Source organism: Diabrotica virgifera, chromosome 10 (genome assembly GCF_917563875.1).
Source record: "Diabrotica virgifera virgifera chromosome 10, PGI_DIABVI_V3a".
In the NCBI taxonomy this organism is placed as follows: Eukaryota; Metazoa; Arthropoda; class Insecta; order Coleoptera; family Chrysomelidae; genus Diabrotica; species Diabrotica virgifera.
Window position 1 is genome coordinate 70,186,236 of NC_065452.1, and position 26,726 is coordinate 70,212,961.

General features: G+C 34.1%; 1 protein-coding gene across 1 annotated transcript; it reads right to left on the reverse strand.

Annotated features, from left to right (window-relative positions):
- Positions 1 to 16,268: 16,268 nt before the first annotated feature.
- On the reverse strand, positions 16,269 to 26,334 carry LOC126893055 (uncharacterized). The gene is made up of 4 exons (XM_050662995.1): positions 25,599 to 26,334; positions 25,390 to 25,496; positions 19,377 to 19,662; positions 16,269 to 16,489 (listed from the first exon to the last, which is right to left on the reverse strand). Exons 1-4 carry the CDS (start codon positions 26,332 to 26,334, stop codon positions 16,269 to 16,271), a joined length of 1,350 nt encoding a protein of 449 aa, XP_050518952.1.
- Positions 26,335 to 26,726: the final 392 nt, after the last annotated feature.

Consider the following 26,726-nt stretch of genomic DNA (forward strand, 5'->3'; position numbering starts at 1 on the left):
GTACCACCTCAAAAAATGAAATGTACCACCAGTGGTACATGTACCACAGATTGAGAACCGCTGGTGTAGACCTTTGTTTAAAAAATGATTGTAAAGTCTAATTCCAGCTATAGTACATTTAGCTCCAGTATCAACATATGCGGAACCACTCAAACCTAAGACACTTATTGGTAAGAGGGGACGATTATTCAAATTGTTAGTTTCTGCTAAAAGAAGCTCTACAGAAGAAGCTGCTTCTGTGGTAATAGGATTTAGAGAAATTTTACAGTTAGGACAATTTGTGCGAACATAACCAGGAGTATTGCAACCGTAACAAACTACACTGGAAGAATTGAGAAGGTACATTTGAAGTGCTAGGATTTGTATTTGGACGACTAGGAGGTACAGAGGTGCTAACTGAATCATTAGAATTAGATTGCTTAAATTTTCTGCATTCTGGCTGAGTATGGCCAAAATTTTTACAAAATGTACACTTTGGTCTGAATTTTGGTTTTACAGAATCCTTTTCTTCATTCGATTGAGGTTTTTGTCGTTGATTAGAGTCGGTAGCAAAGGATGCTTCGATTTCTCGAGATTCCCTTAAAAGTTCCTTAAAGTCTCGAAATTTATTCATTGGTAACCTTTTTCGTATTTTACGCGCCATTAAGCCATAAACCATATCCAACTGAACCTCTTCGGTTAGGGTATAAGGTAATTGTGCGAGCAAAGCTCGAATACGAGAAACAAACAGTTCGGTAGGTTCCTTAGAATTTTGTTCACGCGAGAATAATTCTCGAAATATTAAATGAGGAGGAAGTTTTCTCGAATAGGCATCTCTCAATACTTGTACAGCGTCTTCCCATGTGAGAATGGTATTTTTGACACCTTGCCACCATGTAGCAGCACTACCATTAAGAGCATGGATAAACCACGAAGAGCATTTTCATTACTCATTTGGGAACAGTCCTTAAAAGTGATCACATTGTCGAGAAAAGCTTCAACATCAGCGTTAACAGTACCATCAAAGCGAGCAGTACATTTAACGAAGTTTCCTCCTGACGTATGCGTAGGAGTTCTATTAAGGTCTCTGATTTGTACCAGAATATCTTCAGATACTTGTTTGTTAGAATTAGCAAGTACCGAAAGTAATGAATCAAATTGATCTTGTGACATTGTTACCATAGCGGGAGCAGAACATTCTCCTGCTGTAGGATTTTTTGAATTAGCTGTTGACATTGTACAAAGTATAGCAGATAACCAAATATTACTACCCTAATAGCACACGACGTCCAATGGACGTCCAAAATAGGTCCATTTTTGGTCCTAACGTCCATGGACTATAAATGGACGTCCTTTGGACGTCCCATGTTGGACGTCCTTCGGAAGGAATAAATATGGACGTCCTTTGGACGTCCGACGTTGGACGTCCTTCGGACGGAATAAAAATGGACGTCCTTTGGACGTCCGACGTTGGACGTCCTTCGGAAGGAATAAATATGGACGTCCTTTGGACGTCCGACGTTGGACGTCCTTCGGACGGAATAAAAATGGACGTCCTTTGGACGTCCTTCGGAAGGAATAAATATGGACGTCCGACGTTGGACGTCCTTCGGAAGGAATAAATATGGACGTCCTTTGGACGTCCGACGTTGGACATTCTTCGGACGGAATAAAAATGGACGTCCGACGTTGGACGTCCTTCGGATGGAACAAATATGGACGTATATATACTGGACGAAATACGGACAATTCCCTAATAGCACACGACGTCATTTGGACGTCCAAAATAGGTCCATTTTTGGTCCTAACGTCCATGGACTATAAACGGACGTCCCATGTTGGACGTCCTTCGGAAGGAATAAATATGGACGTCCTTCGGACGGAATAAATATGGACGTCCTTTGGACGTCCGACTTTGGACGTCCATACTGGACGAAATACGGACGTTTTATGAACGCTTATATTGGACACATTATACCAATTACGAGATCAAATAGCAAAATAATTCAATAAAATATTAACTTGCGTTAACTTTACGTTAATGAAATACAGTCAAACCTGTCACTAACGGCCACTAAAATGAAAGAACTATTGGCCGATATAGAAAAGTGGTCGTTATTGCCAGTTTTTGTAGCCTAGATATACAGTACAACCTGTGTTACTGGCCACCTGTACTAACGGCCAGTTTAAAAATTCCCCAAACCAATTATATCTAGACTACAAAAACTGGCAATACCGGTCACCTTTCTATATCGGCCAATAGCTTTTTCATTTTTAGCGGCCGTTACTGACAGGTTTTACTGTAATTAGTGTGGGGAATTTTTAAACTGGCCGTTAGTACAGGTGGCCGGTGTTGGCAGGGGGCCGGTAACACAAGTTTTACTGTAGTTTAAATCGATTAGATCGAAAGATTAAATCTTAATTCAAAATTGTATATTAAATTATTACAATTATAAAACTATATAGTTTAATATCCAAAACATGTTTTGATTTCATGTAATGTAATGAAAATCTTATTTGTAAATTATTGGTTACAATGTTTAACAACAGGAAATATTCAAGAATAAATAAAATAAAAGTTTCCCCTAACAACAAAACATTCCAGGAATTCTACTATCAAAGTTCTATTCCGTGAACATCTGATTAAATTATGGCTGGAAAGTTACCACAAGATATTCTATGAAAAGAGTACAATGTCCTCCTGGAGGGGTAAAATTTTCCATACTCTAAAGAGAGGCCATTTACTATTCAATTTGCGTTCATTTTCAAATTTGCCGCGCGAGTATCTATGTAGCGTCGCGTGGTCATTGGTCATCAAGTCATCAATTATTTCATTTTCATCATAAGATAACCTAAAAATTTAGTAAAAATTTTGATTGGAAAAAAATGCATCGATAAGGGGGTGAAAAATGGAAATTAGTGGCTTTTTTTGCTGTACTCAACTGTACTGTTTAGTATGCTAGTTTTGGCTATGGCTGGATCTCTTAAACAATTATGTAAGTATTATAAAATCCGTTTTCAATTTTCTTTATGTAACGAATCATTTATGCATGTATTACCTGTAAATATTTTGATTTTTAATTGTAAAGAATAGAAAAATTACCGTTCATTTTAATTTTTTTTAGAATCAGCTGAAAGTGGTCTACAAAAAACCAGATATAACCAAAATAAAGATATAAAAAGTGTATTGGCTAATTGGAAGAAACAACATTGTCCATGCATAATAAGTTATTACTTTATAAACAAATATTAATACCTAGGAATGGAACCTGGATATAATCATCAAGAAGATAGCAGGAATCCCGACAAACAACTTAAATAAGTACAAGAATATTGAGGAAATCCTCCTCGATACTACTGGGCAAACTAGAAGATTGAAGAGGACAAAGCCTTTTGAACTAGTTTGAGTGATAGGTGATAGTGAAAAGCAGAGCATAGTGCGTGATGTGGCTGTGTATGTTAGAATAGTGCACGATCTTGTTAGATTAGATAAGAGACGCTATCGGGTAAGCTCTTCATTTTAAGAAACATTAGTAATTTAGGTTAAATTAAAATTGCTCATTGGTCAGTTATGACCAGATTGCTTTTTTATGTTTGGCAAAAAGGGCGTAAGTCAGAATTGCACATTGCTAATGTTTTGATGATTTCTGGACCAGCAAAAAACTGTTGTAGACGTAAACTGTATGTACCAATAAAAAGAGCCGATTTTTCTGGTCCAGAAATCATCAAAACATTATCGATGTGCATTTCTGACTTAAGCCCTTTTTCCCAAACATCAGAGAATTGTAATGTACAAATTCTCCTATCTGATTTTTCATGAATTTTGTAGGAGACGAAAAACCATTTTTAGGATCATCTCCTGCTTTCACATGTAAATTTTGACATGTCTTGTAGTAAATAGATAGTTGAATTTACTACAAAACATGTCAAAAAATATATGAAAACAGGAGGTAACCATAAAAAAGTTTTTAGTCTCTCTTACAAAACTCATGAAAAAACAAATCGGAGGTATGTCACATCAGTGACTATATCCAGGGAATGTCTAAAAAATATACTTTGATGTCCCAAGAACCAAATATAACCTTTATATATATACAGGGTGTAACAAAAATACAGGTCATAAATTTAATCACATATCCCTAATAGCACAAGGACGTCCAATGGACGTCCATTGGACGTCCTTCACGGACTTTAGGGACGTCCATTGGACGTCCGTTTTCGTCCGAGGAACGTCCTTTATACGTCCTATTTTGGTCCAAATGTCGCGCTACCGAACGTCCATTGGACGTCCATCTAAGGTCCGAGGGGACGTATATTGGACCTTAATCGGACGTAATTTGGACCTTGATCGGACGTCCTAGGGGACGTAAATTGGACCTTAATCGGACGTAAATTGGACCTTAATCGGACATAAATTGGACCTTAATCGGACGTAAATTGGACCTTAATCGGACATAAATTGGACCTTAATCGGACGTAAATTGGACCTTAATCGGACGTAAATTGGACCTTAATAGGACGTAAATTGGACCTTAATGGGACGTAAATGGGACCTTAATCGGACGTAAATTCGACCTTAACCGGACGTAAATTGGACTTTAATAGGACGTAAATTGGACCTTAATCGGACGTAAATGGGACCTTAATCGGACGTAAATTGGACCTTAATCGGACGTAAATTGGACCTTAATCGGACGTAAATTGGACCTTAATCGGACGTAAATTGGACCTTAATAGGACGTAAATTGGACCTTAATCGGACGTAAATGGGACCTTAATCGGACGTAAATTGGACCTTAATCGGAAGTAAATTGGACCTTAACCGGACGTTCTAGGGGACGTGAATTGGACCTTAACAGGACGTCCAATTTTGGTCCAAATGCCACGTTGCCAAATGCCCAATGGAGGTCCACTTAACATCCGAAGGGACGTTCGGTGGACGTCAATTGGGCCTTCATAGGACGTCCCAGTTTGGTCCAATGTCTTGCTGCCGAACATCCATCTAATGTCGTGGGAAATAAAAAATATATTTTTTAAGGAACTTATATTACATCTTATATTAAATTACAATTATTGGATATTACATTATTTATATTAAATTACAATACACTTCTCCAAGAAATTAACGCACCACCTTAAATATGGGGTATTTTTGATGTCTCGTATTTCCTAAACCTGTTGTTTCATCTAAGTGATTTTTTTATAATATTATAGCCTAGGCTATAGGTTACCTCCTTAAGTAGAGTAGAGTAGAGTAGAGTAGCGTATTTATTGGTAATAATGTACAAATGTACTTTTACAGGTCAGCAATAATTAAAATTATCTAAAATTACATTAAAAGTTGACAGTACTTCAGTAAAAAAAAAACCTATTACTAAAATTTAAAAACTAACACTAATTAAATTACAGGACAAAACAAAATTTAGATCTGAAGTACTCCTCAAATGAGTAGAAAGCACCCATCAGAAGATAATTTTTAATTTGTCTCTTAAATTGGTTAAAATCAAGACTTTTAATAGATATTGGTATACAGTTATAAAATTTCAATTAAGCTTGTCATGCACAGGGAGCTATGCTGTAATATATGTACATTATATCATATCGCTCTCTATAGTAATGAGTGAGCCTGCAGACAGAAAACAAATGGTTCCATATGTGCAGGCTCACTCATTACTATAGAGTGCGATGTGATATAATATATATTACAGTATAGCTCCCCGTGCATGACAAGCATAAGGAGGTACTTAACCTATAGCCTAGGGCCTAGGCTAGAATATTATAAAAAAATCACTTAGATGCAACAACAGGTTTAGGAAATTCGAGACATCAAAAATGCCCAATTTTTAAGGTGGTGCGTAATCGGCTGTATATACAGGGTGTAACAAAAATACACGTCATAAATTAAATCACATATTCTGGGACCAAAAATAGTTTGAATGAACCTAACTTACCTTAGTACAAATATGCACATAAAAAAAGTTACAGCCCTTTGAAATTACAAAATGAAAATCGATTTTTTCGATTATATCGAAAACTATTAGCGATTTTTTATTGAAAATGGACATGTGGCAGTATTATGGCAGGAATATCTTAAAGAAAAATTATGGTGAAATTTGTGCACCCCATAAAAATTTTATGGGGGTTTTGATCCCTTAGATCCTCCCAAACTTTTGTGTATGTTCCAATTCAATTTTATTATTGTGGTACCATTAGTTAAATTCAATATTTTTGTTTCTTAGTATTTTTCAGATAAGGCAGTTTTTATCGAGTTGTAACTTCTTTTTTAACATGTCTACATAAAAATTTTATGGGGGTTTTGTTCCTTTAAACCCCCCAAATGTTTGTGTACGTTCCAATTAAACTATTACTGAGGTACCATTAGTTAAACAGAATGTTTTTAAAACTTTTTTGCCTCTTTGTATTTTTTCGATAAGGCACATTTTATCGAGATCTGGCTTCTTTTTTAATATGGTTCAAAATATCCCTAAAAATGTAAAGCATAAATAAGTCTGCATATTATTACCAAGTCTCCATAATCGTACTTAACCATATACAAATATGTGGTGGATTTGACAAATATTCAAAATATTTCGATAAAAATTGACTTTTCGAAAAAGCAATAAGAGGCAAAAAAGTTTTTAAAACGTTGTGTTTAAATGGTACTACAATAATAATTAAATTGAAACGTGCACAAAAGTTTGGGGGGGTTTAAACGAACAAAACACCCATAAAATTTTTATGGGGTGTCCAAATTTTACTATAGTTTTTTCGTAAGATACTGCTGCCATAATAATGCCACATGTCCATTTTCAATAAAAAATCTCTAATAGTTTTCGATATATTGGAAAAAATTACTTCATCTTGTAACTTCAAATGAATGATAAAGGCACAGAGACTTAGATGGCGAGGTCACATTGAAAGGATGCCAAACACGAGGACTCCAAAAATGGTACTAAACTACACTACAGCTTCAAGAAAGAGAAGAGGAAGGCCGAAAAATAGATGGAAGCAAGAGGTCGAAAAAGATTTGGAAAGAATGGTGCTACAGGGTCAGAAAAGAAAAATGAATAACAGGAAGGAATGGAGAAAAATCACATATCAAGCCAGAGAAGATCTCAGTACATAAAGAAACGTGAAAATGAAGAAAAAAAACAAACTTTTCAAGCCATGGGCCTCTAAGACCCTTGGTGCTATTATATATATATATATATATATATATATATATATATATATATATATATATATAACTTCAAAGGGCTGTAACTTTTCTTGTGTGCACATTTGTACTAAGGTAAGTTAGGTCCAATCAAACTATTTTTGGTCCCAGAATATGTGATTAAATTTATGACCTGTATTTTTGTTACACCCTGTATATATCTACATACTTCGTCTAATTTACTAACTGTTGCGCGTCATCCGCGTCGTAGCCTGTGAGGTTGCATGATACCAACACGAAATATTTAGGCGGTAGGTGTGTTCTTTTTTAGAATCACTTTGCCGAGTACACTGGAATTACAGCCACTAGACATATTTTATTATATACACGTAGAAATAATATTTGAAGATTTCTATTAATGTTAACCTAAAGAAATACACAATAATATTATGTTTCATTTAATTTGTATAAATGGATTATAAAGCGTTTTTATGAAGCAGATTTGTTCGGATCACACTGTAACTGTAATCGAACGAAGGTGACATTTTAGAATAAATTGGTAACATTTATTTGACAGTTACGGTGATGACACTTCATATTTGTTTATATTCTTTACTATAAGTATCTGTTTTATTTATTATATTTACTGTTTTTATTATTTACTTTACTATAAAAAGATCCTCTACTATAAAAATATAAATTTCACCTAATTTTATAACGACTTGGAATAATCGAGGTACCTGACAACTTTTTTAGTTGTTATTGTAGACATACTTATACAAAGAAACCTACCGGCTTTTTGCCAAGAGTTCGGAGCCGTTTTTTAATTATTAACAATGCAGTGCAAAAACTCTTGCACTGCAAATCTTAAAAGATTATAACTTAATTCTTGTTCTCTATTTCTTAAGTTTTTACTTATTTACATTGAATATTAATTTGTTTTGTTGTATAATCCACGTTTACAATAATTATGTGACATATTTGATTTAAAATGGATTCAGGATCTTTTTATACTTTGGCAACTATGTCAACTTAGATCTCTGGCGTAGATAATGACGTGCAACAGTAAGTAAATTAGATGGACTGTAGGTTATATTTGGTTCTTGGGACATCAAAGTATATTTTTTAGACATTCTTAGTCACTGATGTGACATACCTCCGATTTGTTTTTTCATGAGTTTTGTAAGAGAGACTAAAAACTTTTTTATAGTCACCTCCTGTTTTCATATATTTTTTGACATGTTTTGTAGTAAATTCAACTATCTATTTACTACAAAACATGTCAAAATTTACATGTGAAAGCAGATGATCCTAAAAATGGATTTTCGTCTCCTACAAAATTCATGAAAAAGCAGATAGGAGAATTATTGTACATTACAATTCTCTGATGTTTGGGAAAAAGGGCTTAAGTCAGAATTGCACATCGATAATGTTTTGATGATTTCTACAGTACTGTAGTAGATTCTACTGTACATACAGTTTACATCTACAACAGTTTTTTTCTGGTCCAGAAATCATCAAAACATTATCAATGTGCAATTCTGACTTAAGTCCTTTTTGCCAAACATAAAAAAACAATCTGGTCATAACTGACCAATGAGCAATTTTAATTTAACCTAAATTACTACTGTTTCTTAAAATGAAGAGCTTACCCCATAGCGTCTCTTATCTAATCTAACAAGATCGTGCACTATTCTAACATACACAGGCACAGCACACAAGCACTATGCTCCGTTTTTCACTATCACCTATCACTCAAACTAGTTCAAAAGGATTTGTCCTCTTCAATCTTCTAGTTTGCCCATTAGTATCGAGGAGCTGGATTTCCTCAATATTCTTGAACTTATGAAGTTGATGCTCGTGACCCTGCTATCTTCTTGATATTTGTTGAGAAAGTAATAACTTATTATGCATGGACAATGTGGACTTTCTTCCAACTAGCCAATACACTTTTTATATCTCTCTTTTGCCTTTCATAGCCACAAGGCTATACATTTCCTTCTTGGTTTTTTTTTGTAGGCCACTTTCAGCTGATTCTAAAAAAAATTAAAATGAACGGTAATTTTTCTATTCTTTACAATTAAAAATCAAAAGAAATAGGTACCTATTTACAGATAATAATATGCATGTATAAATGATTCGTTTCATAAAGAATAAAGAAAATTGAAAACGGATTTTATAATACTTACAAAATTGTTTAAACAAGAGATCTAGCCAGAGCCCAGAGCAAAAACTAGAGCAGACAGTACAGCAAAAAAGCCACTAATTTCCATTTCCCACACCCCCTTATCCATGCATTTTTTTCCAATCAAAATTTTTACTTTTTTACTAAATTTTTAGGTTATCGGTTATGTTATGAAAATGAAATGTGATGACCAATGACCACGAGACGCTACATAGATACTCGCGCGGTAAATTTGAAAATGAACGCAAATTGAACAGTACAATTAATAAATGGCCTCTCTTAAAATCTTGTAATGGAAAATTTTACCCCTCCAGGAAGACATTGTACTATGTTCATAGAATATCTTGTGGTAACTTTCCACCCATAATTTAATCAGATAGATGTTCACGGAATAGAACAGTAGTACCTACATTCCTGGAATGTTTTGTGTTGTTAGGATTAAACTTTTATTTTATTTATTCTTGAATATTTCCTATTGTTAAACATTGTAACCAATAATTTACAAATAAGATTTTCATTACATTACATAAAATCAAAAACATTTTTTGGATATTAAACTATATAGTTTGTTTATAATTGTAATAATTGTATATACAATTTTGAATTAAGATTTAATCTTTTCGATTTAAACTACAGTAAAACCTGTGTTACCGGCCCCCTGCAAACACCGGCCACCTGTACTAACGGTCAGTTTAAAAATTCCCCAAACCAATTACAGTAAAACCTGTCAGTAACGGCCACTAAAAATGAAAAAGCTATTGGCCGATATAGAAAGGTGACCGGTATTGCCAGTTTTTGTAGTCTAGATATAATTGGTTTGGGGAATATTTAAACTGGCCGTTAGTACAGGTGGCCGATTTTATCGGGTGGCCAGTAACACAAGTTTTACTGTATATGTAGACTACAAAAACTGGCAATAACGGCCACCTTTCTATATCGGCCAATAGATCTTTCATTTTAGTGGCCGTTACTGACAGGTTTGACTGTATTTCATTAACGTAAAGTTAACGCGTAAGTTAATATTTTATTGAATTATTTTGCTATTTGATCCCGTAATTGGTATAATGTGTCCAATATAATATATACGCGTTCATAAAACGTCCGTATTTCGTCCAGTATGGACGTCCAAAGGACGTTCAACGTCGGACGTCCAAAGGACGTCCATATTTATTCCGTCCGAAGGACGTCCAACGTCGGACGTCCAAAGGACGTCCATATTTATTCCTTCCGAAGGACGTCCAAAATGGGACGTCCAAAGGACGTCCGTTTATAGTCCATGGACGTAAGGACCAAAAATGGACCTATTTTGGACGTCCAAAGGACGTCGTGTGCTATTAGGGATCCTGGGACCAAAAATAGTTTGATTGGACCTAACTTACCTTTGTACAAATGTGCACAAAAGAAAAGTTACAGCCCTTTGAAGTTATATATTAATAGCACCAAGGGCCTTAGAGGCCCATGGCTTGAAAAGTTTGTTTTTTCTTCATTTTCACGTTTCTTTATGTACTGAGATCTTCTCTGGCTTGATATGTGATTTTTCTCCATTCCTTCCTCTTATTCATTTTTCTTTTCTGACCCTGTAACACCATTCTTTCCAAATCTTTTTCGACCTCTTGCTTCCATCTATTTTCCGGTCTTCCTCTTCTCTTTCTTGAAGCTATAGTGTAGTTTAGTACCCTTTTCAGAGTCCTCGTTTTTGGCATCCTTTCAATGTGACCTCGTGATCTAAGTCTCTGTGCCTTTATCACTCATTTGAAGTTACAAAATGAAAAGTGATTTTTTCCAATGTATCGAAAACAATGTGCTTTTGTGCACGTTTCAATTTAATTATTATTGTAGTACCTACCATTTAAACAACGTTTTAAAAACTTTTTTGCCTCTTATTGCTTTTTCGAAAAGTCAATTTTTATCGAAATATTGTGAATATTTGTCAAATCCACCACATATTTGTATATGGTTAAGTACGATTATGGAGACTTGGTAATAATATGCAAACTTATTTATGCTTTACATTTTTAGGTATATTTTGAACCATATTAAAAAAGAAGCCAGACTCGATAAAACGTGCCTTATCGAAAAAATACAAAGAGGCAAAAAAGTTTTGAAAACACTCTGTTTAAATAATGGTACCTCAGTAATAGTTTAATTGGAACATACAACATTTGGGGGGTTTAAAGGAACAAAACCCCCATAAAATTTTTACGTGGACATATTAAAAAAGAAGTCGCAACTCGATAAAAACTGCCTTATCTGAAAAATACTAAGAAACAAAAATATTGAATTTAACTAATGGTACCACAATAATAAAATTGAATTGGAACATACACAAAAGTTTGGGAGGATTTAAGGGATCAAAACCCCCATAAAATTTTTATGGGGTGCACAAATTTCACCATAATTTTTCTTTAAGATATTCCTGCCATAATAATGCCACATGTCACATGTCCATTTTCAATAAAAAATCGCTAATAGTTTTCGATATAATCGAAAAAATCCATTTTCATTTTGTAATTTCAAAGGGCTGTAACTTTTTATGTGCATATTTGTACAAGGTAAGTTAGGTTCATTTGAACTATTTTTGGTCCCAGAATAATGTGATTTAATTTATGACCTGTATTTTTGTTACACCCTGTATATACAGCCCATTACGCACCACCTTAAAAATTGGGCATTTTTGATGTCTCGAATTTCCTAAACCTGTTGTTGCATCTAGGTGATTTTTTTTATAATATTCTAGCCTAGGCCCTAGAATATGTTACCTCCTTATGCTTGTCATGCACAGGGAGCTATACTGTAATATATATTATATCACATTACTATAGAGAGCGATATGATATAATATACATATATTACAGCATGACAAGCTTAAGGAGGTAACCTATAGCCTAGGCTATAATATTATAAAAACATCACTTAGATGGGACAACAGGTTTAGGAAATACGAGACATCAAATATACCCCATATTTAAGGTGGTGCGTTAATTTCTTGGAGAAGTGTATTGTAATTTAATGTAAATACTGTAATATCCAATAATTGTAATTTGATATAAGATGAAATATAAGTTCCTTAAAAAATATATTTTTTATTTCCCACAATACATTCTCCACAGGTCTAAATATCGTCGCTAGACGTCCACCGAATGACCTTCCAGGACGTTAGATGGATGTTCAGCAGCAAGACATTGGACCAAACTGGGACATCCTATGAATGCCCAAATGACGTCCACCGAACGTCCCCTCCGATGTTAGGTGGACCTCCATTGGACGTTTAACAACTTGGCCTTTGGACCAAAATTGGACGTCCTGTTAAGGTCCAATTCACGTCCCCTAGGACGTCCGATTAAGGTCCAATTTACGTCCGATTAAGGTACAATTTACGTCCGCTTAAGGTCCCATTTACGTCCGATTAAAGTCCAATTTACGTCCGATTAAGGTCCAATTTACGTCCGATTAAGGTCCAATTTACGTCCGATTAAGGTCCAATTTACGTCCGATTAAGGTCAAATTTACGTCCTATTAAGGTCCAATTTATGTCCGATTAAGGTCCAATTTACGTCCGATTAAGGTCCAATTTACGTCCGATTAAGGTCCAATTTAAGTCCCCTAGGACGTCCGATTAAGGTCCAATTTATGTCCGATTAAGGTCCAATTTACGTCCGATTAAGGTCCAATTTACGTCCCCTAGGACGTCCGATTAAGGTCCAATTTGCGTCCGATTAAGTTCCAATATACGTCCCCTCGGACCTTAGATGGACGTCCAATGGACGTTCGGTAGCGCGACATTTGGACCAAAATAGGACGTATAAAGGACGTTCCTCGGACGAAAACGGACGTCCAAAGGACGTCCCTAAAGTCCGTGAAGGACGTCCAATGGACGTCCATTGGACGTCCTTGTGCTATTAGGGTAAATATGTAACAGACATACGCAATAAAAGTGATTTTATTGTAAAACTTAAATAGTTATATATATGCAATAAAAGTTATTTTATTGAGAAATCGTAATATAATTACATGCAATAAAGTTATTTTATTGAAAAAGGTATATAATTATATGCAATAAAGTTATTTTATTGAAAAGTTATATAATTATATTTTTAATTTAAAATCCGAGCAAATTCGGTAAAATTTTAAATTTGGCAACAAAATGTTGAAAAAGTTTGAAGAGCTACGAAACAGTGTTCGACATAGTCAACACCGCGCAGAACGACAAGCAAGCGAACATCAATTCGAATAATCGAAATACGAAATCGATTCCCCGTACTCAGATCGTGAATCAATGCAAAATCGATATACCGGCGAAATGTGAAGAGAAAACCGCGCAAAAATGCATGCTACACTATGAAAAAGTAGGGTTAATGATTTTAAAATAGTACTTACAGCAAAATTCGGGTATTAAAAAGCACTTTAACACTTACGAAACAATGTCTATAATTCCTGGCCACTAAGCTGGGCGCCAAATATAAGGGGATGAAGGATGGGGTGTGGGAGTCAGGATATATTATAGGGGTTTGCTCGTACTGGAACTTCAGCTGTAAATAATGGGAAGCACCTCACACATCGGAGATGAATAATAATAGGCACAAACTTTACTGTGAGCGGTATAATCACCGAAAGAAACAGAAACAAACTACATTATTAAAACTAGATTACTAATAGTTCAATGGCTCGTCTCACTGCATAACAGGAACTCTTCGAGCAGTCTCCGCCATGTCAGCTGTCAGCCGTCGGGGAAAACCTACGTCACTTGGTCGGCACGGTTGCCAAGTATAATTCTTGTTACAATACTAATTAACCCAACGAAGACAAATCCAAAGATACAAAAGTTATAATAAATATATTTACTAAAAACACCAATATTTTTTTTCAAACTTTATTTGCATTGATACATACATAACTTGGAATATTTAGCGACTAACTTGAAACTGTCGGTACGCGCCTGCTTCATATTGTCGCTTTTATAAAAAAATTCACTCTCAACATTATTCCCAATCGCGCCTAAAGAAGTATAACTTCAAAAATTAAGGGGGAAAGGCAGTTTTGTTTTAATTTGATTCAGAGTTGGACTACCATCAACAGATAGCTATTTCTTCATCTTATGCTTCATCAGTGTAGCTATGCAGTCCCAACTCTGAATCAAAAATCAAACGAAACTACCTTTTAAGGAAAATCACCGCGATGCAGTAATTCCACCTTTGAGGGGAAATTAAATTTTTTTAAACACTTTTAAAAAGTTGTAATGAGTTTACCCCAAAAAGTGCTTCATTTTTTGTTTATTTCTCGTTGAAATAGGTATGTATTTGATTTGGAATTTGACGAATAAGAACCTAGTTTTAATTAGCTACAATTCTGCTTCATCTGGGTCTACTGACTTCATGCATACACCACTTTTTTCACTTTTTTATAAGCTATATTTTTGCTAAGAATGTTTTTTCGATAAAATACTTTTTGAGTTATTTGCGAAAAACGTGTTTTTTGGTGAAAAATGGACATATTCACTCGCAAATAATCGAAAAGTATTGACTTAGTGAAAAAGCTCTATAGAACAAAAGTGGCTTAGAATTAGTCAGTTTATACATTTCCGTACTTATTTTAAACATATAGTTTTTCACCCTCGAGAAGGGGTAAAACTCACCCTCAGAGCAAAAGCACACATCGCCACAATATCACTTTTTTTTCTTTGGCATGTTAGCTACGCTTATGCCAAATTTCATTTCAATCCAAGCGGTGCTTTAAAATCCGGAGCAAAAACCGTGAGTACATGGACTTATTCACTAAGTTGCAAAAAACTACTTACAAGGGGAGGAAGAAAGGGGCGCCTAAAATTACTTGTTATATGTCTTCTGCATCATTTGCCACTAGCACTTGGTCATCTGCAAATAGCAAAGTATACAGGCAGTCCTCTCCAATTTCTATTCCCATTCTCGAGCACTTTTTCATCCATAGTTGTAGCGCTTTTTGGATGTAGATTTTGAACAGCGTAGGAGAGAGGCAACATCCCTGTCTTAGACCTTTAGATGTTCTAAAGGGTTTTGATAAATTGTCTCCTATTTTTATCCTGCTAACCGAACTTTTGTATATGTTATCAAGAGCTTTTACATACGTGTTATCTAAACCAGATTCTTGGAGCACTTTAAACATCCTGTTTATTGGCACACCGTCGTAAGCCTTTTCCAAATCTACAAACATTTAGTGTTTAATGTTTGTAGATCTAAAATTCTTACCTTTATTAATCTAACATCAACACTTTTGCAATCTGAAACGGCAGAGTTAACGGTCGCCCTTCCACCCTTCCAGAAATTCGTTTTCCGTAACTTTAGCAAAAACAGCAGGAGTAGCAAAATAGTGGGGTATTATACCGGAATTTAAAAATAAAAATTTTGTAGTTAATGTTTTCAATGTAACTGTAGATATAATGTTGCAACAAAACTTACTAATACGTTTGTCGGATTAAGATACATGTATAATAGGTTTTCATGTCGATTCCCAAAAAATCTATTACCACTAACGCTCGGTTTCATAATCAGTTAAAGTGGACTTTAAATTTTAAGTTGGTACCTTTATGACTTTAAATTTTAAGTTGGTACCTTTATCAATGCAATTCATATGGGTAAATGTCAACGTTAAAGTGAACTTTAGTTAATGTTCACTTTAAGTTGATTATGAAATCGGGCGTAACTAATGAAGACTTTGTTATGTAATATACTTGATAGACTGACAATTAAATGTGGATTCGGTTAAACAACTTTATTTAATGTACATTACCCATACAGTGCCACAATTAACTTTATATAGTCTAGTCGGATACAATACGTATGTTCCCTAACCACTAGCTTGGATAACTGACTTCGAAAATGACACACACTGTCAGTCCTGCTAAGTGTTACCCATCATTTCCATCTGTAACTAACTTAACACTAACAGATATACAACATTTCCTTCCCTACTAAACTAAAGGTCTAATCTAACACGTTTTTTGCCTATCCTGGAACTACGTCTCAGGGACGTTTCAGTTCCAGGTGAATTTACTGCGCAGTCACCACTAACTGCTTGTGACAGGCTACTACTAGGGTGTGCCTCTGTTTGGATGGATGGAGATTTTACCTGTATCAAATTTCCTTTGTCTTGTTCATCCGAATTTGGAGTTTTAGCTATAGGAACCATGTCATTGCCTACATTTGCATGTGATACTGGTAAAAGCTCCGTACATTTTTCAACATCCAAGTTTACACGTGTGTTAGTTAATTTTCTTAAATTATTCACATGTTTATACATAATTTTATCATCTACCTTTACAAAATATGTAGTTGCACTTACACATCTTACAATAACCCCTTCTACCCATTTGTCCTGAACATATGGACCTAATTTGCCCACTAACACTTTTTCACCTGTAGTAAAGACATCTGGTTTTACATAGTCAACATTTTTGTTGAACATAACTTTCCCTTCCTTTCTGGGTTTTAAAAGGTCAATTCTGGTTCTAGGTTTAACTTTGAAAACCATTTCATTGGGACTTAACCCAGTACTAGCACTTGGTGTATTTCTATACTTAAATAGGAAATTTACCACTTGCTGCTCCATAGTGAGCTCCGACTGTTGAATGGAACATTTTTCCAATGCAGCTTTGACTGTTTGAACATGTCTCTCTGCACACCCATTTGACTGAGGGTGATATGGTGGACTTTTTAGAATGGTTATTCCATTGTTTTGACAAAATCTTGTAAATTCAGTAGCGTTAAACGGTGGACCATTATCACTCACCAGCATAACTGGCAGACCCATCAAAGAGAAAGTTACCTTCAACTTGTCTAAGGTGTGTAATACTGAAGTACCCTTTTTCATAACATGTATATCAACCCACTTTGATTTAGAGTCTACAATAATTAAAAATGTACAATTGTTTTTATAAAAAAAATCAACATGTATTCGTTCAAATACATTTTCAGTTTTAGGCCAAGACACTAAAGCTTTTTCAGAATTATTTTGCGTTATCTGACATACCTGACAACTATTGATCATTGTCTCAATATCCTGTTGCAACCCCGGCCACCACACTACTGCTCTAGCTAACATTTTAGACCGTACGATACCTATATGTCCTTCATGAATTAATTCCAAAATACTTTCACGTAATACAGTGGGGATTACCACCCTTATACCTACCATCAAACATTGACTTTCAATAGAAAGTTCATTTCTTTTCAAGAAATATGGTTTAAGTTCACCATCTCCACATTTATTTGGCCAACCTGTTTTTACAAAATCCATCACCTGTAACAAAATACCATCTTTTGATGAGACTTTAGCTACATCCTCATATGAAATAGGTAAATCCTCTGTTAAATTAAATGAATTAATTGAACTATCAATACCAGTTACGTCACTCAAAGGTAATCGTGATAACATGTCTGCCTCATACATCTTTGACCCCTTTCTATATTCTATAGTATAGCTATAGGCTGATAAAATGACATTCCATCTAGTAATCCGTGAAGCAGACAATACTGAAATATTGCGATCTGGGTTAAAAAGTATTTTTAACGGTTGATGGTCTGAGACCAAAATAAAAGATCTACCATAAATAAATTTATGAAATTTTTTTAACGCAAAAGATAATAGCCAAGGCTTCACGTTCTAATTGTGAATAGTTTTTTTCAGCCTTACTGAGGGAACCTGAAACAAAAAATATTGGCTTCTCCTGACCGTTACTTTCTCTATGACTCAACACACCTCCCACTCCATAAGCACTTGCATCACATGCTATCACTATGGTTTTATTTGTATCATAATGTGCGAGGACATCATTTTCACAAATTAATCTTTTACTTTTTTCAAATGCTTCAATACACTCCTTATTTAATGAAAATTCTTGACCTCTCTCCAAAAGTTTATACAAGGGCCTTAACTGACTTGATAACATAGGTACAAATTTACTATAAAAATTTATTAGACCCAAATATGAACGTAACTGTGTCAAATCTCTGGGTTCTGGAGCATCTACAATGGCCCTTAACTTTTCTTTAGTAGGATGTATACCATCTTTATCTATTAAATGTCCTAAATACTCAACCTGATTTTCAAAAAATCTACACTTGTCTACATTTAGTTTTACATTAAACTCAGATAATTTACTTAATACTTTACCTAAAATTTCCTTTGCATGTTCCAAAGAACTACCAGCAATCAAAACATCATCCAAGTACACACTAACACCTTGTATACCACAGAGAATTTGGTCTATAACAGATTGAAACAAAGCTGGTGCACATGCAATTCCATATGTAAGCCTAGTATACCTAAACATACCCATGTGAGTGTTAATGGTAAGATATTTTTGAGAATCTGAATGCACCTGAAGTTGTTGGTATGCTCCAGACATATCTAAAACACAAAAAATCTTTCCACCTGCTAAACTCGCAAAAATGTCTGCTGGTATAGGAAGAGGATATTGATTTACATTCAAGACCTTATTTACAGTGACTCGAAAATCCACGCAGATTCTAACATCATTTCCACATTTTTTTGGGACTATTACTATGGGCGAGGCCCATTCTGAAAAACTAACTGGTTTTAGAATCCCAACTTTAATCATTTGGCCCAACTTTTCCTCTACTTTGTGTTTTAATGCATATGGCATCGAATAAGGTTTTCTAAAAATAGGCATAGCATCTTTTTTAATACTAAAATTAATTTTAAATTTCTTAATAGGGTTACACAAATTATTGTCAAACACTACTGGAAATTTGAGTTTCAACTCACTGACAGTATTTGAGCCTTGAAGGAAATTTACAAATCCAGATGAAAACTTCTGTTGCCACCCAGGAAACAGGACATTGAGCCAATTTCTACCCAATAAGGGGGTAAACTGCTTTGGAGATTCTATTACTGTTAGTGGCAATATAAACTTATTATTATCTAATTCAACCTTGACATTACATTCTCCGATAGCTTTAATACCTTGCCCTGAAACCACATTTAACTTATAACTTACAGGACTTAATTTTACCTGATTACCGAACATTATTTTGTAACCATCTGCAGATATTACTGACTTACAAGCTCCAGTATCAACCTCAAAATCAATATATAACTCACCATTTAATAATAGTTTTAATTTGTGTGGCGCCGCTGAAGCTTCATCTTTTAACATATTCAACTTCCACAAATCTTCATTGAGTTCGTTACACTGAAACACGCTGTCACTTTCACTTTCTTCTACAACCCCTATGGTAGATGAATTTTTCTTGTTTGGACATAATCTCTTAACATGTCCCACCTTAGAACACCCGTAACACTTCCACCTAGACGCTGGACAATCTCCTTTCTCATGCTTCCTTCCACACTACTAATTGAAGCATTTGAAAAAAGTAAAAGATTAATTTGTGAAAATGATGTCCTCGCACATTATGATACAAATAAAACCATAGTGATAGCATGTGATGCAAGTGCTTATGGAGTGGGAGGTGTGTTGAGTCATAGAGAAAGTAACGGTCAGGAGAAGCCAATATTTTTTTAAGCTATTGACATTACTGCTTGTGTCCGCTAAACTCCTAACCTGTTTTTGGGCTACTTCCGATGCTTGGGCTATCTGACATGCATTAGCAAATGTCAGACCTGCTTCCGCAAGCAATTTTTTTTGAATACCTTCATCCATCATGCCACAAACAAACCTGTCTCTCAGTGCATCCTCTAAAAATTGCCCAAAATTACATGTGCTGGATAACTTCTTCAGTTCCACCATGTAATCACTAACTGACTGATTCACTTTTTGTTGGCAGTTATAAAACACAAATCTCTCATAAATTTCTGACACAGGTGGCGCATAATGAAGAATTAACTTGCTTTTTATTTCAGCATATGTTAATTCTGTTGGTTTTTTTGGGGCCACCAGATTTTTGAGAGTCTGATAAACCATAGGACCTGCAAGTGTAATGAACAGGGAAATCTTCATATTTTCATCTACCTTATTGACTATGAATAGGTGCTCTAGTCGTTCTAAATACGAATTGAAATCTTCCCCACCTGTTTCATTAAACTGCTCAATGTTTCCTACTAATGCCATGACTTTTTCCTTGGACATCAACAAAAAAAAAACAAGGTTACGTCACCCTAACCTTACTGTTACAGACCGAAGCTCTCTTTCCTTGTCTAAGGACCGAGTCACACCACGATCACTTGCCACTGTCACTGATCGCTGACAAACTGTACTGTGATTTGGTTATCCTGCCAACTGCGACCATAACCTTAAAACGAGCACATGTGACATGTGAAAACTTTTAAGTTGTTTAAGACCGACCTCGTCGCCAAATGTTATGTAATATACTTGATAGACTGACAATTAAATGTGGATTCGGTTAAACAACTTTATTTAATGTACATTACCCATACAGTGCCACAATTAACTTTATATAGTCTAGTCGGATACAATACGTATGTTCCCTAACCACTAGCTTGGATAACTGACTTCGAAAATGACACACACTGTCAGTCCTGCTAAGTGTTACCCATCATTTCCATCTGTAACTAACTTAACACTAACAGATATACAACAGACTTATTAAAGAAAAGCCCAATATTGTCATTTACACATATTTGAGTAATTATACTGTTATCGTTGTCGTTATGTTTATAATACGGGGCCCACAAAAATTGTCGCGCGGGGGCCCCGCAATCTTCAGCTACGCCACATATATTTGTTCTATACCTGGAATAGATTCCAGCAGTCTACTAGGGATAGTTGAGCGTACTGCAATTAGAACTCTCCCCCTCTGCTCGCAGTACTAGTGAGATGAGAACGGTCCTTTCTATATATTACATAATCAGTAAGATCAAGTTCTGAGTCAAATATTTGGTCATTTAACCAAGTTTCAGTAAACATAATTATATCATAACAAACTCCCTGCGAATTGTTTCTAATAACACGAAGTTTAGTTCGCAATCCACAGCAATTTTGATAAAAGTTAGAAAAAGGAGACATAAAGATGGTTTTTTGTAACAATTTGAGGTACACCACGAATATACTTAATTATTAAATTTTGTTCGCCCTTGGAAGTCCGGTCTTGTAGTTGCGTCTTCATATTTTTCTCATAAGCTTGCTGTTTTGTAGTTAGATCGGGAGTTATTAATACATGCGAACCTTTTAATGCTGAACGGCCTTTTAATATAGTTTGGACATCATAATTACTGGGTATAGGGGAGTGCAATTAGAACGAAAACATGCATTGTTTCGGAAAAATTCAAACAAGCTTATATTTTTCTAAAACTTTTTTGTTAGTTTATATACATGTTAAAGTAAAAAGTTCTACTCGCAGATTTGGCCGCTAATTGTTTATTAATTGTTTAAACAATAACAATTGTTTTGTATAAATAATTTTAAAAATATCGTTAAATTCATCTTTTACTTTGATCAAATAGGTTTCTATTTTGTTTTTGATTATGCTGAATCCGAATATGGCATTGCAATTTGAAAATTCTTATACAGAAGCTCTTATACAGTATGTCTGCGTAGCTAGGAACCACATGGAAAACTTTTTTATTATCAATTTTACGAAAAAAAGTTATTCTTCATAAAATGCTCTGGATAGTCAAAAATCTAAAACTCAACCATCAGATATCAAATTTTATCAATTGTCTACGAGTTATGTCAAAAATATGAATTTCGTTAAAGAATAAAGTACCTTTATATTCCAGAATATAAAAAAATGCTATTATGAAAAGTTGTTTGAAATTAAAAACTATGTTTAATAATATACAATTACATCTGTAAAGTTATAATGTAACACGTGGTAGGGTTCTTAGGTTAACTTTGGAGGAGAGGTTATAATGAAACGACTTGTATCTATCGTGTCTAGATTCAGAATGGTTTTATTTCCGCTTCACTGTACTTGTCACTGTCACGTCACTCTTACAATATTACCAACTTGAGTGCGTTCCGAATACTACCTATTTACATACATCACATCCCCCTCTTTTTATAATGACAAAATAAACATAACGTTCTTTAATAAATCTTTAAATAAACATTTATAAATTTCCACAATTGTTTCATTCATCCTTTACCCCCTTTATTTTATAATAAAATTACTTATAAATCTAGTCTATCAGGTTTTTTAACAATTCGACCTGAAGAGGTTTGTGGAGGTAAGTTTATTGGAGAGTGATGATCAGAATGGTTATCAGAGACACTTTCAAAATTTTGTGACTCACTAGTTTCAGATTCGTTATCTGAATGTTCATCGTCAGAAGTTGCAGGAATGCGAACTAAAAATTGTCTATTTCTTGCAATTTCTGACCCAGAATCTCTTAATTTAATCGAGTAGGTTTTATCTCTTAATTTATGTGTGACAAGACCTTCTCTCAATTTGTTTTTATCTTTAATATAAACTTTTTCATTATTTTTAAGCGGTTTTAAATTTATTGTCCCTCTATCATAATAAGCTTTTTGACTGTTTTGTCTTTTCTGAAAATCGCTGATTACTATTTTAGCATTACATAATTTTGGTTTTAGAATTTTGTCAGTGGTGGGAATCTGAGTTCTAAGTACTATCGTGACATTAAAAGTTGAGATGGTGATGGTAAATTTGAATCAATTGGTGTATTTCTAAGTTGTAGCAATGTTAAATATGTATCTTTACCATCTCGTAAGAGATTTTCTTAACGCTTTTTTGTAGGTTTGAATATATCTTTCACTTAGACCGTTAGATCTATGATTTTCCGGGCTTGACTTTATGTTTTTAAATTCCCATTCTTGACAAAATTTAACAAATTCATTGGCTGTGTATTGTGGTCCACCATCAGAGTAAAATATTTTTGGTATTCCATGACGAGCAAATATCGATTTTAAATGTGTAATTATAGTTGAACTGGTTGTATCGTTCAACAGACAAATTTCTGGATATTTACTGTAATAATCTACCACCATTAAATAACTTTTTTGACCTATGTAAAATATATCAGAGCCAACTTCCTCCCAGGGGAGTTCTGGGATATTGTGTGGAGTCAAAGGTTCTCTCTTTGCATTTTCAAATTGTGGGCAAATTGGGCAACCTTTAACTTCATTCTCAATGTCAACTGTCATAATGATTGTCTAGCTAACATTTTACATTTATTTATTCCTTGATGGCCATAGTGAATTCTTTTTAACATTTCTTTCCTCATTACATGAGGAATTATAATTTGGCTATTCCTCATCAACAAACTATCAAAGAAGGTTATTTCATCTTTAATCTTAAAAAATGCTTTTAAATCTTTATGTACATTATTTAATTCTTTTGGCCAACCTTTTTTTATGAAAGTCTTTAGATCAATTAAAGTTTTGTCTTTGCTAGTCTCTTCTTTGATTTTTTGCAGTTGATTGTTTGAAACATTAATGTTTAATCTTACTAAACAAATTTGTGATTCTAGTTCAATATCTAAATCATTCTTTATTACAGGCAATTCCGAACATCTCGATAGCGTATCAGCTATATACAGTTCTTTACCTTTTTTATACATCAGATTATAGTCATACCTCTGCAATTTAAATAAAATTCTTTGAAGTCGTGGTGGCTCATTCATTAAGGGTTTCTTTATTATGGATATCAATGGTTTGTGATCAGTTTCTATATCAAACTTGGAAGCATAGGTATATATAATTATGAAATTTCTCACATGCCACCAGAATTCCAAGAAGTTCTTTTTCAATTTGTGCATAATTTTGTTGTATTAAAGTTAAAGCCTTTGATATGTAAGCTACTGGTTGACCTTTTTGTAAAAGTACAGCTCCTATTGAGTCTTTTGAACAGTCAACCGATATTAAACGCTTTTCATTTATATCAAAATGTCTTAATACTGGGCTTTTTGAAATTATTTCCTTAATTTTACTAAAACATTCATCATGTTTATGTGACCAATGCCATTCTACATTTTCTTTAATTAATTCCCTAAGAGGTGCGGTTAAGTCTGACAAATTTTTTATGTGTTTAGACAAATACGTTATCATTCCTAATAATCTCTGTATGTCTTTTTTATTTTCTGGCTCTTTCATATCTTGAATGGCTTTAATTTTATCACTATCAACACTTTGACCATCTTTATTGTAATTAAATCCTAAAAATTTTACATTTTTTACACCAAAACTACATTTTTCATAATTAAATTTGACATTATTTATCCTAGCTCTTTCTAAAACTTGATATAAACATTTATCATGTTGTTTTGATGAGCCATAAACAATTAAATCATCAATATATGTTTCTACACCCTCCATATTAAATATTTTACTGAATCTTTTGTGAAACACCTCACTTGCTGAACTAATGCCATAAGGCAGTCTTAAAAATTTATATCTACCATAGCAAGTGTTAAAAGTACATAATTTACTAATTTCATCATCAAGCTTTATGCTCCAAAATGCTTTTGAGGCATCAAGCTTGCTGAAATAAATGTTACCTTTTAAATTTGCAGCTATTTCATCAATCGTAGGGAGTTGAAAGTGCTCTCTTTTGATAGCTTTATTCAAGTCTCTAGGATCTATACAAACTCTTATGGAATTACTTTTGGGTTTTCTTACCAAGACTATAGAGTTGACCCAATCTGTAGGTTCATCAACCTTCTCAATTATTTCATTTTTCTCCATTTCAGCTAATTCAAGTTTTAGTTTCTCCTTTAACTATAGTGGAATCTTTCTTGGAGGATGTATAACTGGTTGTGCAGTTTCATTTATATGAATTTTGTATGGCTCATCCAAGCAGCCTATACCTGAAAAAACTTCTTTAAATATTTCTTTCATATCAGAGTAATCATTTTTAAATGTAACTTCTCTAGAATTCAAATTATTTTAAATTTTTTCTATAGTATTGATTCTTTTTAAAATATTTAAAGCTTTACATGTAGGAAGACCTAATACCGTTGGTGAATTAATTTCTACCACATAAACATTATGTTGTACATGTTATCTTTATATTTGCATTCTAAACTACATTTTCCAATGACCCTAAGTGTTTCATTCGAAAATGTTGTTAACCTGCAGTTTGTTTTCTGTAGTTCAACATTAACTTCTAGATAATTTAACTTATTTATTGATATTTACGTTTGCCATTGCCCCTGTATCTAATCTACAGCTTAATTTACTCTTGTTAACTTCAAAATTTATCATGAAATCATCATCAAAACTGCTATTTTTAGTATTTACCAAGCCTATAAACAAATCATCTGATTCTGAATCATCTACATCTACATACTTAATTTGTTTTTGAAAACATTTTTTTGCATAATACCCTATTTTATTACATAAATTACACTTAGCTTTATATGCTTTGCATGGTTGGCCTCTGTGCTCCATTCCGCACCTACTGCACCCTGAACTGCTTCCAGATTTACCATTGAACTGGCCGTCTTGGGACTTCGAATGAGTTGGATTCACTCTTCTGTCTTCCCACTGTTCTCTATTTTCATATTTCTTATTGAAGTTTCTTTTCTTTATGTAGTGCACCTCCTCTGACTTCATTTTTTCAGACTGGATTTTCGAACTTTCTATACTTTTACACAGATTTATTGCTTTTTCCAAGCTCATCTCATCTTCTTCTAATAGTCTCTGTCTCATCGTTTTATCTGCTACCCCACAAGTTATGCAAGGCTTAATCAGACTGTCTTCCAAATTCTCTAGCTCACAATTTTTTGCCTTGTTTATAATATCTGTTATAAATTTGTCTACTGACTCACCTTCTTCTTGTTTTCTGGTGAACAGGCAATACCTTGCATTTGACACGTTACTTTTTGGCTTGAAATGTGCTTCAAATTTTTTTATTAACAGTTCTAACTTGTCTTTTTCTTCTGTTGAGAACTTGAACGTGTTATATATTTTGAACCCTTCGTCCCCTATTAACTGTAATAGCTGTGCACACTGGGTTATTTCAGGTTTCTTTGTTAATTCTGTAGCTTGTAAGTAGTTTTTGAATCTTTGTATGAAGAATCTCCAATTTTCATACAAGTTACCTGACATTTGCATCGAGTTTATAGCTGCCTTGAATTCCATTGCACTTATATCTTTTCTTAACGTATTCGATTTGGTTCGGCACCATGTAAAGTTATAATGTAACACGTGGTAGGGTTCTTAGGTTAACTTTGGAGGAGAGGTTATAATGAAACAACTTGTATCTATCGTGTCTAGCTTAGACAAGGAATTTTTCCTTGTCTAAGGTGTCTAGATTCAGAATGGTTTTATTTCCTTCTTCTTCTCTTCATTTAAATGGCCTTAGCTGCCAGGGCTATCCGGCCAGGATCCGTGAATATAGACTTGAATATTCAAGAGCCATACCTGAGGTACATCTGGGCTTAAGCTCATAGCTCCTGAATCTGAAATAATTAAGAGATAAAAAAAAACTTTGTAATTGTTTATAAGTTCCATAACTAAAGTTCTACTATTAA